Source organism: Lepidochelys kempii, chromosome 12 (assembly GCF_965140265.1).
Source record: "Lepidochelys kempii isolate rLepKem1 chromosome 12, rLepKem1.hap2, whole genome shotgun sequence".
In the NCBI taxonomy this organism is placed as follows: Eukaryota; Metazoa; Chordata; order Testudines; family Cheloniidae; genus Lepidochelys; species Lepidochelys kempii.
The window spans coordinates 38,508,654-38,526,266 of NC_133267.1; the positions used below are offsets into that span (position 1 = coordinate 38,508,654).

Consider the following 17,613-nt stretch of genomic DNA (forward strand, 5'->3'; position numbering starts at 1 on the left):
CGGGGCCAGCCCTACTGGCTGCTCCTCAGGCGGTCCCGGGAGCCAGCCGCACCAGCCGCTGCTCCAGCCGCCCCCGGGGCCAATAAGCAGTGGGTTGATGCGGCTGGCTCCATGGCCGTGGCTGGCCCTGTGGCCACCTGCTGCAGCTGCGGAGTTTCACAGAGGTCGCGGAAAGTCATGGACTCCATGATTTCTGTGACCTCTGTGGCAGACTCGCAGCGTTAATCAGAGGGCAACGTGCACTCCCTGTGCATCACTGAGGGGCCGGGGGAGATTCTGTGCAGGAGAGCTCTAAGGCTGCATGCACGTGGCCAGGTTGTGCATCCTTGTCCACGCTGGTGAACGGTTGCTCACGTGCGTAGTCCCTGTGAATGCTCAAGAGGAGTGAGATGAGAGGATACTGTCCTGAAACCTGAGGGCTGGATGTCAGAAGCTATGGAACCTGTATTCTGATCTGGTAGGAAAGCTACTTCTCCCCTAGATTTGGCTACCCATGGACACATGCCGCACCCTACTCTGGAATAGCACCTTGACCTTTCTACAGCCAGGCTGGTTAGTTCTCCCAGCGCCTCGGCGGTGGGCTGTTGTCCCCATTTCACAGATGAGCAGGTAGGTCAAGCTGGTGCCAGGGCTGGGGTTTAGTGCTCAGGAGTTCCTAACGCCTGATCAGCTGTTTGCCAGCTCAACCCCAAGCGGCCTGGGTTTGCTGAGCCGTGCATACAATGCAGGGCGATCTTCCCACAGGGCCTTCACTGCATGGCCGGCACTCAGATTGGCTAATGGACTTTGCACCCCCAGAATGGCATGCCTGGTTATTTGGAGATGTCGCCGAAGCGGCTGTGATGCCCTCCGAGCACAGGAGGGAGGGAGGGAGGGTGGGGGGGGGTTACACCTTGGTCATGGTTTCCTTCTTTTACACACCTGAAGTGTATGTAGATACAAACCCACTTTCCTCTTTTTTTTGAAGGCTCTCTAGCGTTAGGCTGACGGCAGCCCCATGCAGCCACCTCCCCCTCCTCTGGGAAGAACCTGAGCAGAACCTGGCTTTCCAGTCCCACTGCAAGTGCAGCTTGTGGTATTGTGATGTGGCAGAGCTGAGCAGAACTCTTGCTCCTTTCCATCCCCTCGCGCCTTACCAGGCCAGCAAACAAAATGTCCTCTCCATGAGGGACCTAACTTTCCATTTCCCAGCCTTGGCTGGTGCCTGTCATTAAAGAACAAGTGGCATAATGCCCCTCTTGGTTTCACTTCTGCTAGTTGGTTGGATCGGGGTCGGATTAGGGGAGCCGCTTGCCTGAGAGGAGAAACGTGTCCCAGCCCCAGAAGGGATACAGTGTAAAGTTCCCTCTATCTCCGGATTCCAGGAGGGAATTCATTAGCAGATTTCTTTTTGAGGCCTAAGAATATAAATGCGCAGAATCTGAAAGGTCTTGTTTTTTCCTCTGCCGTGCTGGAGGGGAAGAAATGGAATCCCAGATGCAGCGTGTTCTGGAAGTAACGTAATACAGCATTGTTTGCCTGCGTTTTATGGATACTTCCTCTGGTGCTGTTTGCATAGCAGAGCTCAGGCAGCTGCAAAGCCGTGTGGTGTGAACGAGAACCGTGGGGAAATGGTTCTTCGCAGAGGCCAGACATATGCCTGTGAGTCTGACATGGCCAAGAAGGAGTGGGGATCCCAGCCATTCCGAAACACTAGAGGGGGATGCGGTCTGAGCGCCAGCCTGGGAGTTCCCTGCCATTCACTGTGTGATCTTGGGAGGAGAGCTACTGCTTTTCTGTGCCTCAGTTTCCCCATCTCTGACATGGGGGTTGGTACTGCTCTGCCTCACAGGAGGCTGGGAGGAGAAGTGAGCTAGTGTTTGGAAAGTGAAACGTTACCAGCCAAAAACCCTTTGTCACTAAACCAAGCCCAGGTTGCTAAGTGACCGCAGAGCAATTACCCGCCGCGTCACTTCTCAAACCCACGCACCTAACTGACTGAAGACAAAGCCAAATGCATCTGAATCCAGCTCAGCACCGGGCAAGCACCCTAGAATAGTCCTATAGACACCCGCTCTCCTTCCTATACTTACACCTAGAATGGATCCCCCCCGGTGATGGCTGACTCGTACCAGCAGGCCACGGTGGGAGAAGCTGGGGCATGCTGGGCACTGTTGTGCTGGGTTCCTGGCACTGCCAGGGCTTTTGTTGGCGAGGGACAAGTTGTGGCACAGTTCTGCTTCAAATCCTCGGAACTTTGTGGCTGCAGCCTGAGATTCTTCCCACTGATCCAACCCTGAATTTGCAATAACTACAGACTAGAACAAAGTGATCAGAGCTGCTAATGACTTCGGAGGCGCTAATCCCTCGGGTGCTGCTCCGGCACGACTGCACCTGGAATATTTCATATGTTTCCAGCTGCTGCGCTGCCATGAGGATTCTGACAAACTGGCCAGAGCTCAGAGAAGTGCGATAAAATGACCCTGCAGCTGGAGGGAGGGACTGCAGTGAAATCTGTACAGCCTGGCTCCAAGATGGCTAAAATGGGGGAGAGGCTAAGACCATTCTTCAAATATTAGCAGGGTGGGGAGGAATTATTGAGTGGTGGATTGGGGTGGGGCTAGGGATCGGGGGTGAGTCTGAGGCTTTGTCTTCACTGCCAAGAAAAGGCCTGGCTGCTATCTTTTGTACTCATCCGGCGCCCATCACCGTGGGATCTGAGCCTCACTATATTTCGTGGATTTATTCTCACCGCAGCCAAGGGGAGTCAGCTTAGGTCAAAACTTCCCCAAGGTACAAAATATTACACCTTGGACTGGCCGCTACCACCACCAAACTAATACTGGTTACTGGGGAAGAGCTGTTTGGACGCGTCCTTCCCCCCAAAATACTTCCCAAAACCTTGCACCCCACTTCCTGGACAAGGTTTGGTAAAAAGCCTCACCAATTTGCCTAGGTGACTACAGACCCAGACCCTTGGATCTTAAGAATAATGAACAATCCTCCCAACACTTGCACCCCCCCTTTCCTGGGAAATGTTGGATAAAAAGCCTCACCAATTTCCATAGGTGACCACAGACCCAAACCCTTGGATCTGAGAACAATGAAAAAGCATTCAGTGTTTTACAAGAAGACTTTTAATAAAAAATAGAAGTAAATAGAAATAAAGAAATCCCCCCTGTAAAATCAGGATGGTAGATATCTTACAGGGTAATTAGATTCAAAAACATAGAGAACCCCTCTAGGCAAAACCTTAAGTTACAAAAAAGATACACAGACAGAAGTAGTTATTCTATTCAGCACAATTCTTTTCTCAGCCATTTAAAGAAATCATAATCTAACACATACCTAGCTAGATTACTTACTAAAAGTTCTAAGACTCCATTCCTGGTCTATCCCCGGCCAAGACGACTACAGACAGACACAGACCCTTTGTTTCTCTCCCTCCTCCCAGCTTTTGAAAGTATCTTGTCTCCTCATTGGTCATTTTGGTCAGGTGCCAGCGAGGTTACCTTTAGCTTCTTAACCCTTTACAGGTGAGAGGAGCTTTCCCCTGGCCAGGAGGGATTTCAAAGGGGTTTACCCTTCCCTTTATATTTATGACAGGGCAGTTATCCCCCTTGTACAGATGGGGAACTGAGGGATGAAGTGACCCTGCCCTAGAGTCACATGGGAGAGCAAAGACTTGAAGATGGGTTTTCCAGGCAACCACTGGACCAGCCTTCCACGCCTTGTCTCTGCTTAGATTTTACCCAAGGGAAGTGATGGAAGCCCCATTCCTTAGACCACTTGTAAACTAGGCACTGCTACCAAGTGGAGCAGAGCTGAGCTGGGGATCAGGAGAGTTGGGTTCTCATCCTGGCTCTGGCAGTGACCTTGGGCAAATCGTTTTGCCTCTGTTTCCCTTCCCACCTCCTGTCTGTTTGTACTGGCAGCTCTTTGGGGCAGGGACTGTCTCCTACCATGTCTCCTACAACCCCCAGCATTCAGGGGCCCTGCTCTCTCTTAGGGCACTACCATAATACAAATAAACAGAGAGGGCCAACCACTCAGGGAATGCGTGCTCAGAAGCAGGCCTGGCCTGGCGGGGGCATGGTGGAGATTCAAGCAGCTCGTTCCATCTCTGATTTACATGGTTCTTCTCTGTAGCTGCCTCCAGCCAAAAATCTTAAAGGTGACTTTTAATCCACAATTAACTTTCCCAAGCCAGGTCTTCTGCAGGCCTCCGTGGCTGCGTCACGTGAGAGCATGGGGGCTGAGCATCTTTGCAGGTACCGTTAAGGAGGCCTGCTTGACGCGTGGCTTGGAGGCGGAGGCTGGGAACTGCTTGGTTTCGGACTCCGGGGAGAGGGCAGGCGAACTTTGTTTCAGGCTGCTCCCAAGTCTGTCATCGTCTCTCCTTCCTTCCTTCCTTTCTCCTCTCTTCATGCTGCCTCCCACCTTTCTCGCGCCTCCTGCATTTCCACGACGCTCCAGTGAGCTGCTGTGGGATCTGGACAGCTGTGCCTTGCCCTGGCACTTCCGATGCCGGCCCGTCGCGCCCGGCCTTTCGGCTCTGTCAGCCGGGAGTGAGCGGGCCTGGATTTCTAGTCTCCACCCCGGCTCGCTGTGGGCAAGCTTACAGTATGGCTTGACCTGAGCTAGGTGAGGGACAGCCCTTGAGTTCTCGCTTGAGCTAACAGTGCCGTGAAGAGAAGCCCGCTGAGACACTTGGGTGGCGAGTCTTCATTCCTCAGTGGTCGTCGTCGTCGTCTCGGTTTTGCTGCTGGGATTTGCTGTGAATTTCAGGCACCCTTCGTCCTGGGTGCGTGAACCTGGCGCATGAGTTAGCAGTGTCGTTAACGCCCCCCCGCCCCGCTGCCCAAGCCGGGAATGCGCCTTGCCTGTGCAAACGGAGGGGCAGGCAGAGCTCCTAATGCGCAGCTCTGCATTGGCGGTCAGTGGCCCAGAGCACATCACTGGTCTCGGCCATATGCCCGCGTGGCCATCGCTCTGTGGCAACCAACCACCACCCTGCAGGGAAGGAGCAGGACACATGGGACCCACAGGCCATGGGCAGTTGGGGATAATGGTCCCTGGTAGAGGGAAATATTGACCTGGCTGTGGCATGAACTCCAGCGTTCCTGCGTGCATCTCACACCACTTTGCTGCGGCCGTCAGCACGTCTGGCCTGCCTGCTTGCCCGCTAATTGGCGAGCTGCGTGCAGGGTCATCCGCTCGCGCCCCTGCACCCCCAGTTGCCATTGGCAAGGGCAGACGGTGCGCGGCCGGCTGGTGCAGGCTGCACTATTTTCGTCCCTTGTGTCTGGAACGGTTGCCTTTTATCAGTGGCTGTGTGTTTTCTCTGCTGGGGATTGATACACAGAAGATGGAGTGCTCTGACATGGAAAGTGTCAGGCCGGCGCTCTTATCTCAGAGACATGGTCTCCTGACCCAAACACCACTGATTAGCCCGTGAGACGTGGGGACAGGCTGGGGGAAAAGAAGGAGAGAGGCTGGTGGGGGTGGGGGCCAAGGAAGGGAGGTGGCTGTTGGGCACCAAATCAGCTCCTTTTCCAAACTGGCCGGGAATGCTGCATAACCCCCGGGCCCGTCCAAGCTGTCTAGGTGTCACCGATTTCCCCTGAAGTTTCCTACAGGAGGAAGCTGCTCGAATGAGAAAAGTACGCAAGGAACCAACTCCCCCCATCCCGGCCTGAAAAATACAGCGCCACCTTATCGCTGCAGGGATTCCTGTCTGCAGCTGGGCCAGCAAAAGGCAAGCTCCTTGGGCAAACCATCGGGGCCGTACTGGCAGCCAGATCCCTGCACCCCAGAGCTCCTCAGCAGGGGTCCCTCCCACAGGAGGCCCCGTCCCAGCCTCCCTCCACAGCGTGTTGTTCCTTCGCTCCTGCTGGAAGCCCAAGGACTCTCTCCGGAGCTCAGGGGCGGAGGGCATGGCAGGAGCATGGCCTGAGTTAAAGACTCCAGGGTTTAAACCCGGGGGTATCTCTAATGAGCAGGGTAGCTGCTCTCTGGCTGGCCCCTGGGAGGTTGACTGGAGAAATGGGCTCACGGTCCTGTCGGGTGTCCTGACCCTGTATACAGCAGCTCCACTTGTTGGGATTTTTAACAGCTTCAGGCCTGGCCCTGGGGTTTGGATTTTGGCAGTATCAGGCTATTAACCCTTGTCTTTTGGACAAATTCCTACAAGCCTGGGAAACACAGGGCTCAGTGGGCATGCCAGCCCTTTCTGTACGAGTAGGGATTCACGGCAGTGCCAGGTGCTGTGTACGAGCTGTGGGCCAGCTTCTGTAACGTGTTGGGAATCATTTCAGGGGGAAGATGCCATACAAATGTGAGTCGTTCTTTGGGTAACAAAGTCCAAGGGCTGAAGTAGGCGGAAAGTCCAGATACCCGGCACTGGGCTCAGCCCTTGGTGATGCCTTCAGTGGAAGAGCCGAGCGAAATCTGCCGGGAGGCTCAGTGTATGTTCTCCATCGCCTTCAGTGCCGTGCTTTCCAGCTGCCGTCTCAGGCAGTGCCTAGTTTGGAGGGACCGCCAGGTCAGCCACCTGCTCTCTGAGCTGCAGACCTCACCCTTGGAACAGGGCCTCTGCCCCTCCAGAGCCAGGCAAGGTTGCGCTCTTGTTGCCCCGGGAATAGTCACACGAGAGTGACGCTGTCCCTTTCCCAGAGCTAGGGGTGCTCTCTGGAGCACAGCCAGCCCTTCTGGAGCCCCACAGCAGGGCCTGGGCCCTCTTGGGCTGGTGCCTCCGTTCAGCACCCTGCCCCGTAGCTCAAACGCTGCACGTCTCTGCAATGATCCTCTTAACTCGGGGCTTGCGGCTGGCTCAGAGAATTCCCTGCGTAGCGGCAGGTCTCGTGCCGGGGCAGAGCGGGCAAGTTCCCTGCATGCACTGGGGCAGGCCCTTCCTGGGGGGGCGGGGGGGTTCACTTTGTACGCTGGGAAATGGGAACTCTGAGCCCAGCTCTGTTGCTCCAGGGCAGTAACAGAAGCTGCTGGTGCAGCATCACTCTGTGCCCACATGCCCCTGAGAAATGCAAATCTTGCCACCAAAGGGAAGTGGGGCTGGGGGCAGGGAGGCCGGCAGGGTGGGCTTGGACGCTCTCAGAGAGGACGTGAGGGAGAAAGGGGATGGGACTGATCGGAGGAAAGAGACATATGCTTGGCTGCTGTTTTCTCATCAGAGTCCATAAGGTTTAATGGAGGAGACCCTAGGGAAGGTGGCCATTGAGTAATCCCCAATCAGGCCCTGTTCTGTCCAGTTTTATAGGCAGTGTCCTGGCAGCGGGTTTCGTTTGGGAGCTGATAGGGTGTCTAACCCCCCCAACCACCCCTTTATTCCTCACCCGTGGCTTTTCAGTTATCTCAGCATGACCTCTTCTCCCCCCCGGTGCTGGCTGCATTTTGCCCTCTCCACAGTGGTACCCAAAAGTCAAACTGGTCAGGAATTAGTCGACAACCCTTCCCCATCCACCCCCGGGGCTGAAAATACTGAGCCATCAAAACTGAAACGTTTCCCAGGAATGTCTCTGTTGAGACCAAACTTTTGGTGGGAAGCTTTCTCACGTCCAGGTCAAAACAAGAGAGACCCCAGAACCGCGGCATAGTCTTGTGCTCTCTGGCCCAAGGAAAGTTTAATTATTTATACAAAGCAGAACAGCTTGAAACTGAGAGTGCTGCTGAATCAGGCAGAGCAGGGATTGGAGCTGGGTCTCTCCCACATCCCCTGCAAATGCCCTAACTGCCAGCCTGTCGGTGGGGCTCTTCCATTGCCAGCCCTGGGGTGTTTCTCTGCTGCATACCTCTGAGCTGGTTCGACAGGTGCAGAATTTCTTTGCTTAATCTGACCTTGGCACCCAAGCTCACTCCATTGATGTAAGAGGGGCTTTTTCTGGCCTGCCCAGAGCATGAGGGGACCAGTGCGCGGCTGGTGGTTCATCTCCAGTGAATCAAGGGTACGGTGTGAGGAGCAGAAGCTCTGCCTTTAGGACAGCGTCGTAGGCAGGTATACTGCACCTTTCACCCTGTGCATTTTCCTCTGCTGGGAAACTTGTAGAAGATCTGCCCTGATGGGCCGGAGCCAGTGCTGTGTCCCTCCCCCTCCCCCCACACGCCCCCCACACGCTCCAAGTCTTTTCTTCAAGGGGGAGCACGTTCACGTTTGCTTCTCTGGATGCGAACCCTGCCCCTGCTTTCTGGCCGGGATTGGATCAGCGAAGGGAAGGGTCCTGGCTCTGCCAGACCGGGTTTGCTGTGTTTCCAGATGGCAGAAATCTTGTGAGACCATCCGATTCCCCTCCACCCCCCAAGATTTCCACCATTTGGGGTCTGCAGCACAGGGGTTTCAGTCCTGCCAACCCCTAGGTATGATTCTGGCTGGAACCCAAGCCCCAGCCCTTAGCCTGATCCAAATGGGTTCAGAGTCTCCCCCGCCCCCCCCCTCCTCCCTCGCCCCGCTCCTTGGCCCATCTCTGATTGGAAGGGACAGTGGATTCGGTTGCTTTTCCCTCCTTGTTCCTGCTGGGTTTTGTTCCCTTTTCTCAGTATCCCAGTACTGTAGACGGGGAGAAGGGTATGTGGGAGGAGTAGCTCCCACTGTACATAGCATCTGCCCTTCAGAGTCCTTCATGCTCCTCTGGGAGCCAGGGATTAGATGGGCGGGTAGCTGCCGCCTCCGCCCTTCTCACCTTCAAGAGCGGGGAAATAAAGCAGGGTTTGTGTCAAAGCAGCAAATCCAATTGAGCTTTTCAAAGGCTCATTAAAAGCAAGGGGTCCCCTGTGGCCGGTGGCTCCCGGGGGAGGAGAGGCCAGGAGATCTGCTTCCTCTGCTCTCCCCCCTTGTCCTTCTGCCTCTTCTTACCAGAGAGATGTGGCCTTGTTCTGTCCCCCCCAATCCTCTTGTCCCAGAGTGAGGCTGGTTTGTAATGGTACCTAAGGAGGCCCAGTGTGCAGGGACATGGGACGGGCAGCACCATCACTGTGTTAATTTCCAAAGTCAGGATAAAGCCTAAGATACAAATGTAGCCTGTGTCCCTTTGGTTTCTAGGAGGATAATGTTTGAAAGAAGCATTAGCTAGTCGTGCACAGAACAGAGTCAGGACTCCTGGGTCCTATACCCACCACTGCCAGCCACGTTGTGTGAGCTGAAGCAATGGACCGTCCTGCACTGAACTATGGAGGAAACAAGCGAGGGTCTGGCTTAGGACCTGTCTGGCATCTCTGCTGACATCACCTCTTCTGCCAACGGCTTGCGGGTAGAGGGTGTTCGGCTCGCGCCTTCTGGGCTGATCCCATGCTTCAGAGGGAGAGAGATCTCTCGGATCAGAGCCACCCTCGGGGAGAAAAGTGGAGAGAGCAGACCTAGAAGATTCTCTGACAACTACAGGAAAGATGCTTCTGACCCCCCAGCCCCACCCCAAAAGAGGAGCCAATCAGCCAGTCACCCCCATGCTGGAGGCTATATTTAACCCCACCCCCAGAAAGCAAAGTCACACCCAGCCATAAAGCATCTGAAGAGGGGCTTCCTTCTGCTAAAGCTCACTCCTAGTCAGCGGTCAGAGCAGAAGGGAGCAGGGGTGGGGTGATTTAGGGAGGTAGCCCCACATGGACTGGGGGCTGCGAAATAGAACTGGGGGTGGTTTTCTTGTCACAGGCTCCAGTGGCTGGCCAGGAAGGCAGCTTTGGACTGATTTGATCCATGGGAGCACAAGCCAAAGGGCCAGCCTAGGCACCAGGGACCTCACCGAGCAATCACATTGAAAGGACACACCAGTGGTGACGGCATGGGAGCTGCCTGGTGGCTGCTGCTGCCCTTGAGGCCTGGAGGAGTGGGAGCCCAAAGACCCTGCACCATGGGAGGTGCTGAACCACCTTCCCATACAGTGGGGATGGCGATACCGCCCTCCCAGCAGCACTGTGTGCGAGGTTCTCGGACACCACAATGGTTAGAGCCCGGGTAGGCCCCAGGCGGAAACAGCACCTCTGCTCTTTTGCAAGGTTTGTAGATCACAGAGATGAAACCTAGAAGGAGGCAGCTGAGTCTGGTGTGGACCGAGGACCAGCTGAGGTTAATCAGCCCCTCCTAGCCAGGCATTCCCTCATGGGTGATGCCCCGTGCTGCCATAATTCTCCTGAAATAACCCCAGCACTGAGGATACAGACATTGAGCTGCCAACACCCTGAGTGCAGAGAGGCCCGCTGGGTAATAAACCCCTCGTCAGGCTCTGAGCTGTCCAGCCGGCATATTATTTTTACCTCATGGTGTTTCTAATTCTAAAGCAACTTGCCTTCAGACAAGCACTGCCTCCTCCCCTTGGCCTGCCAGATCCCATGGCTGGGCTGAATTTCCAGTGGGGCGGATGATGCCATCAAAAGACATGATAGATTGGAGAGGGAGAGGCAGAGCCAGGCAGGAAGAGGAGCTGGAAGGTAACGGAGACCTCCCCAACACTGAGTGTCTTTTAATAGCTGAGAGGGAGCGCAGACAAATCTCGGTCCAGAATGTTTCAACGTTCAACTCTGCATTAGGCCGATCCAGGGCCAGAACACCAAGGCCAGGTTGTGGGAGTTGGGCATACAAACACCTGACGTGGGTTTACAAGTGGCTCTGAGTGTGTGTTAGTGCTGTATTTGCATATGCAAATTAGGTATGCCTAAATGTATGTATAATTGCGAGTCCCTAACTTTGAAAATCCGGCCAACGTGGTCTATGGAGTCTCTGTGATTCCCCCCCTCCCCCCCCCCTCGGGTTTATTGCAATTAGAAAGTCCCTCTTTACTGAGTGTAAAGCCCGTTTTAGGAAAGCAGGAGGTGAAGAGTACATTGCTGCCAGCAGTGACTGGAGTTTCTCCCTTAGCTCAAACAATACAGGCTTAGATTTTCATCTCTGAAGATCAGAGGTTTCAAACCCAGCTGAGGGCCCAGCCATGAAGAGGGGGCTGGGATCAGTCTAAATAAATGATAAATCGTGGGAAGATTCCTGGTAGCAGCGAGGAATACGAGTTTCTCTGCATTGTGCACACCGTGATGCTACCCTCCCAGGAAGATGACCTTATTGTTCTATTCTCTTTGGTGGGCGCTCAACTTTGGGTATCTTCTTCAGGCCGTCCTGATCCCACGGACAATATAGCAGAGCTGTTCTGTACCACTCCTGACATAGTAAGTGTTCAGAGGCCGGAATCACTGCCTTTCCTCCCACCACCTCCTGGATAATGTGCATGGGTGTTCAGAGTGAAATGAGCGATTTGATTTCACTGACAGTCACCAGCCCATGTCACGGACAGGCCAGGCTGGGCTGCAGCCAGGTCAGCTTCACGAGAGGGCAGCCTGCATGTACAGCAGTCTTTTCAATAAGCCTTGGGACACCGGGGACGTTTCTGAAGAAAGCAAAAGTTGTGCCAATGTTTAAAAAGAGTAAACAGGATGCCCCGGATAATTATAGGCCTGTCAGCCTGACATTGATCCGTGCAAGATAATGGAGCAGCTGATATGGGACTCAATTCCCATAAAGAATTAAAGGAAGGAATGCCAATCAACATGGGTTTGGGGAAAATAGATCCTGTCCAACTGGATATCTTTTTTTTGAAGAGATTACAAGTATGATTGATAAAGACATAGTGGTGATGTAATGTACTTAGAGTTCTGTAAGGCATTCGACTTGGTACCCAGGACATTTTGAAAAAACAGGAACGATCTGAAATTAACATGGCATAGATTAAATAGACTAAAAACTGCGAAGTGTAATTATAAACAAGGAAATATCGAGAATGGGTGTGTTGCCAGTGGAGTCCTGCAGGGATTGGTGCTTGGCTACTTAACATTTTTATCAGTGACCTGGAAGAAAACAAAAAATCATCACTGATAAAGTTTGCAGTGGTAAATAACGAAGAGGACAGGCCACTGATGAAGAGCGATTTGGATCGCTTGCTAAGCTGGGCTCAGGCAAACAATAGGTGTTTTAATACGGGTAAATGTCAATGTACACATCTAGGAACAAAGGGTGTTGGCCATACTTACGGGGTTGGGGACTTTATCCTGGGAAGCAGTGACTCCGAAAAAGAGTTGGAAGTCATAGTGAATAATCTGCTGAATGTGTGGTGCTGTGGCCAAAAGAGCGAATGCGATCCTTGAAGGTATAAACAGGGGAATCTCGAGAAGGAGCAGAGAGGTTATGTTACCGTTCTATTGGGCGCTGGTGCAACGGCTGCTGGAACACTCTGTCCAGTTCTGGTGCTCACCGTTCAAGAAGGACATTGTTAAATTGGAGAGGGTTCAGAGAAGAGCCACAAGAATGATTACAGGAGTTAGCTTAACAAAGAGAAGGTGAAGGGGTGACTTGATGACCGTCTGTAAGTACCTACGTAGGGAACAAATATATGATAATAGGCTCTTCAGTCTAGCAGAGAAAGGTCTAACAGGCTCCAACTGTTGGAAGTTGAAGCCAGACAAATTTAGACTGGAAATAAGGTGTACATTTTTAACAGTGAAAGTAACAGTAAAGTCTTTGGAACAACTTACCAAGAGTCGTGGTGGATTCTCCATCGCTGGCCATTTTTAAAACCAGATCGGCTGTTTTTCTAAAAGCTCGGCTCTGGGAATTATTTTGGGAAGGTTCTGTGGCCTGTGCTTGGCAGGAAGTCAGACTAGATGATCACAATGGTCCCGTCTGGCCTTGGACTCTATGAATCTCTCTCTGGTTCTCTCTGCAGGTTTTCTGGGGATGCAATAGCTGTCTCCTTTCCACTGGCGTCTTCGCTTTAACCCTGCTGAGTGGGGTGATGGGGCCGCCATTTAGCACACATTTGAGTGTTGGTTCGCTGCCATCTTATCTGCACTTGGAAAGACAAAAGCGCAGTTAAAACATTTTAGAGCAGCCTTCATAGTGTATTTAAATGTTATCTAACGCATTAAACCTAGAAGCTTATCAGATCATCAAGGCCATTAAGCCCTGAAGCTGCCTCGACTTAGGGTTCCCGGAAGTGAAGTGGCTGCTACAGCCTTCCTTGTGATGGAATGCCGGTGCGTGATGGAAGAGGCTTTTCACTCCATGCTCTGCCATGGATGCAGAGACATGAGCACCTGGGCACAGCCTCTTTCATGGTGAGAGGCATCGACTTAGTGCAAATCAATGTGCTCTGTGGAGTTAGATTTGAAGGATGCTGTCAAAAAACAGGCCGATAGGAGAGACCGAGTCCCACCAAGAACCGTGCCCCAGGTGGAAATGATTTCATAGAGACAGAAAAAATGTCAGGCTGGAAGGGGCCTAGAGAGGTCATCAAGTCCAGCCCCCTGCGTTGAGGCAGGACCAAGTAAACTTAGACCATCCCTGGCAGGTGTCTGTCCAACCAGTTCTTAAAAACCTCCAATGATGGGGATTCCCCAGCCTCCCTTGGAAGCCTGTTCCAGAGCTTAACTCCCCTTAGAGTTAGAAAGGTTTTCCTGATATGTAACCTAAATCTCCCTTACTGCAAATTAAGCCCATTACTTCTTGCCCTGCCTTCCGTGGACCCGGGGAACAACTGGTCCCTGTCCACTGCATAACAGCCCTTACGGTATTTGGAGACTGTTCTCAGGTCCCCACTCCGTCTTCTTTTCCCGAGACTAAACTTGCCCAGTTTTTTAAACCTTTCTTCAGAGGTGCTCAGGGTTTCCAAATCTTTTATTATTTTTGTTGCTCTCCTCTGGACTCTCCAATTTGTCCACATCTTTGCTCAAGTCAGGCACCCAGAACTGGACACAGGACTCCAGCTGAGGCCTCCCCAGTGCCAAGTAGAGTAGGACCATCACCTCCCATGACTTACATACAACATGCCTGGTAATACACCCCAGAATGATAGTAGCCTTTTTTCACAACGGCATCACCTTGTTGACTGGTATTCAATTTATAATTCACTGTAACCCCCAGATCCTTTCCAGCAGTATTCCTGCCTGGCCAGTTAGCCCCCATTTTGTTGGTGTGCGTTTGATTTTTTTCTTCCTAAGTGAAGTACTTTGCACTTTTCTGTAGTACGTTTCATCCGGTTGATTTTGGACCAATTTTCTTATTTGTCCAGGTCATTTTGAACTCTAATCCTGTCCTCCAAAGTGCTAGCAACCCCTCCCACCTTGGTGTCAGCTGCAGATTTTATAAGTTGTATTCTCCACTCTGTTATCGAAGTCATGAATGAAAATACTGAATAGTACCACATCCAGGACTGACCCCTGCAGGACCCCAACCCCAAATATGTACTGATCAGTCTGATCCGCTGCATGTAAGCATGAGTCCCTGCATTTACACATATAATCCCTCCCTAGAACCTGGGCTGCCTCCTGAATTTAAAGCAGTTCCCTGCTGTCGCCCTGAGTGGAAAGATGTTTCTGGTTCTCTTCTTCCTGCCCATCACTGGCTGGAGCAGCCGTGGAAGCACTCGGGAAGAGGCCTGGCTACATAGCACTGTTTGCCTTGGGCTGGTACTAGACCGAGAATTATTACAGCTCTGCCATTATTGTGCTAGCAAAGACGGGGGCACTGCCGTAGACTGGCCTCAGGTGTCCTTACCGCCGGGTGACGTCGTCCTGCTCACGTCTGCACACCACAGTGGTTAAAAATGCCAATCGCCCGTCTGCACTAGGGGCCACCCTGGCTAGCGCCAACTGGCTCAAAAGTCGCACTGTCGACCAGGCCTTTCGGACCTGACCTTGCCTGATGCTTTGTGCCCTGGCAGCAGCACCGGGCTGAGCTGTGCACACCTGGTGCGGCTGCTGACGAGACAACGAAACTACTTAAAGAGTTTTGACTTCTGCATCGACGCACCTTCCGCTGTTGCCCACCACTACACCCCCAGCTCCTATCCTCCAGTGCTGCCACTTATCTGCGTCCACCCCTGCTCATCTCGTCGTGCTTTCCTGTGTGCGTTCAGCCTTCGCTTGAATCCCTTGATTTCAGCTCCACCCTCCCCATGTGTGTGCGATCTCTCCCTCTTTCAAAGTCATCCTGGTCCCTGTGACCAACCCAGTCCCCTCCGCTCCAGCTGCTGAATTGCAAAGGGCAGTTTGCCTTGGACCCAGAGGATATTTCTGTCCCCGTCTGCCCCCAGCTGTGCAGAACGCAAGCACTGTTGGGTTTTGTGCATTTCTATTTGTAGCAGCTGCGTATCCACGTGACACTCGTTGCCTCCCTCAGCCACACCTAGTTAGTCCCTAGACCTTTCCCGAGGGAATTGATATGTCGCTCAGATTGAAAGAGTACGCAGTGCCTGGTAAACAGGAAGTGCGGCTGGGTCCGTGCAGCAAAGCACCCAAAAGTTGATCCTTCTCTGAACCAGCAGAGAATCTCTTGACTCCACCAAACTGACCTGGAAATCTCCTGCAAACAGGCTCTGACGCTCACCTGCTTCCTGATGGGCTGCAGATCCCATGAGAAGTCAGTTACTTGTGTGTTTTTAAATCGGCGAGCAAAGGTCTGACTTTGTTCCTGTTTAACTGGGACCATTTGTAGTCTGGAAGGCGTGCAGCGCTCTTAGGTTGGGCTTGGCTTTGACGGGTTACTGCCATGCCCTTTGAATGCTGCCGGCTGTCGTGGGGCAGCAGGGTGAATCCAGGCCCCTCGTTCACCCTCCTCTTGTCCTCTCTCTCCCTAGATGAGCTGGAGCTGGTCGTGCTGGAGGGGGAGAGCAGAGTGCGTGCTAGGCGGAGCCTGCCAGAGGGATTGTCCTGGGGGCCGTACGCAGGGAATATCCACAGCGAGCCGGCTTCTCTGGGGCAGAGCGAGACGGTAAGAACCACTCTGTGCTCCCATTGTTTGGGTCCCATGCAGCCAGTTTGGGCAAGGTCTTCCAGGGCCTCTGTCCCTACCAAGAAGGACTAGCTCTGTCCCCTCCATGGAAGAACCACCCCTCGCGGCCCTACAGCACTCCAGGGGTTTCCTTTTCCCCCCTTCCCTAAACAAAAAATCCCATGAAACATTGTCTTACCCATGAACAGTCTCTGCATGGCTGTCGTCAATCTCACATGCTGTAATTCCGGGTTTCAGCCAATGGGAACTTTCAATCATTGTTTTAATTTTTTTTTTTTTTAATCAAACACTTTTCCCCACCAAGAAATCTAGGAAAAGCCAGCTCTGCCCAAGAGCTCCTGGCAGCTCCCCATTCTGCATGCAGTCCGCTAGACCCTCTCTAGGGAGAGGCCATTGTAACTGTCAATACGCCGTCAGCTAAGGGGTGCCAGCGAATTCTCTCCTGTTTGCTTATTTAAAATGGTGGTGGAAATGGGATGTAATTGGGACGTAAATCTCTTCCAAAGAGGAGGGGTCGGAAGGGAAAAGAGTGAGAGTTACAGGCAGGAGGAGTTAGTTGGCTCCAGATCTAGACTCTGGCAGGAATTTCCCTCCCTACCACAATTTATGCACTGGGGATGTGATGTTCCTCAGTGACTGACTCCGCTGGTATCTCCCTCCGCTCACACGCGCACACCCATCCCTTGGAGAAGCAACGTGGCTGATTTGCGCTTCAGTCTTCTGTGGTGATGGACAGTGCCTGGAAGATGTCTTCTTGTGGGGCATCGGTCGCCTCTTTGGAAGCCTTTCTTGCAAGGTTTAGTGCTAGCTGGGGCTGGCCAGCAATGTGGCCGTGGCAATGAGATTACTTGTCACTCACTTTGGCAGGCTCTTGAGAATTGCTCTGTCCCTCTGTGAGTGACCTAAAGGGGTTAACTTCTCATGCACGCACACCCCTTGAGAAAAGGCCTGGCCCAGTGCACAGGTCCGGTCAAGATGATGGATGGGGTGCGTTTGTTCTTGCTGATAAACCGTTACCACAAAGCCCTCCTGGTTCCGACCCCAAGCTGCAGTTTGGCACAAGGCCTAAAGTTTGCTTTTCCCACCGCACCGGCTGTCTCCGAGGCTTGTGCCTGCCTGAATCCCTTTTTCCCCAGTCCCTTCCAAACACCTTGGTGTAATTATAACACAAAGCCGAGGCCCCAGTTCCCTGGTGCCGAAATGTGGCCGTCCATGTGTGGGACGTGAGCTACCATCTCTCCTGTTCTGTTCATCTCATTAATGCAGGGCTATATCACAGCAGCACCAGGCTTTAGAAGTGCGTTGATTAACAGACCTGTGATCTCTTTTGAAATCCCCGCTGGAGCTTCCTACCTACTGGGCTTAATTTCTGAATCCACCACTGTCAGTTGTACAGAGACCCAAGCCAAGCTTGCTCCGCCCTGTTGTCTCTCACTGTGCGTCATCCCCGCCCGTCCCCTCCACCCATTGTACTAACCCTCATCACAGACGTACTGTGAGGGAGCATTTCTTCTCTCTGCCCTTTGCTCTGCAGTACTCTTGGTCGGACGAGTGACGTTGTGATCATCCTGGCCAATTCCATAGGATGGTAGATCTTCCAGCCACGGCACAAACTTTTAGTAGTCTGCTTGGAAGCTCTGTCCGCACTTGCAGAATATGCCAAAGGCTTCCTTTAGGGTCTTGGGGACATCGGGGAAGGAAAGGCCCCAGGATCAGAGCAGCGCCCTGGGATTCGCCGGCTCCTGCAGATGACCACTATCCGTTGTTGCCTCCCATTCTTCAGCACGGGTCCAGATTCTGCAGGTGCCCTTGGCGCTTCGTAGGCTGGTAAACCTACAGATCCCTGCCCCCAGGAA

At 52.9% G+C, this 17,613-nt stretch overlaps 1 protein-coding gene across 5 annotated transcripts in view; it reads left to right on the forward strand.

Annotated features, from left to right (window-relative positions):
- ZFPM1 (zinc finger protein, FOG family member 1) overlaps window positions 1–17,613 on the forward strand; it is a 128,083-nt gene that overhangs the window by 92,590 nt on the left and 17,880 nt on the right. For 4 of the 5 annotated variants that reach the window (XM_073308173.1, XM_073308170.1, XM_073308171.1 and 1 more), the window contains exon 4: window positions 15,603–15,736. The exons of the other annotated variant lie outside the window; for it this stretch is intronic. In XM_073308173.1, the coding sequence (XP_073164274.1) occupies window positions 15,603–15,736 (134 nt within the window). The remainder of the gene's footprint in view (window positions 1–15,602; window positions 15,737–17,613) is intronic. 5 annotated transcript variants of the gene reach the window in all.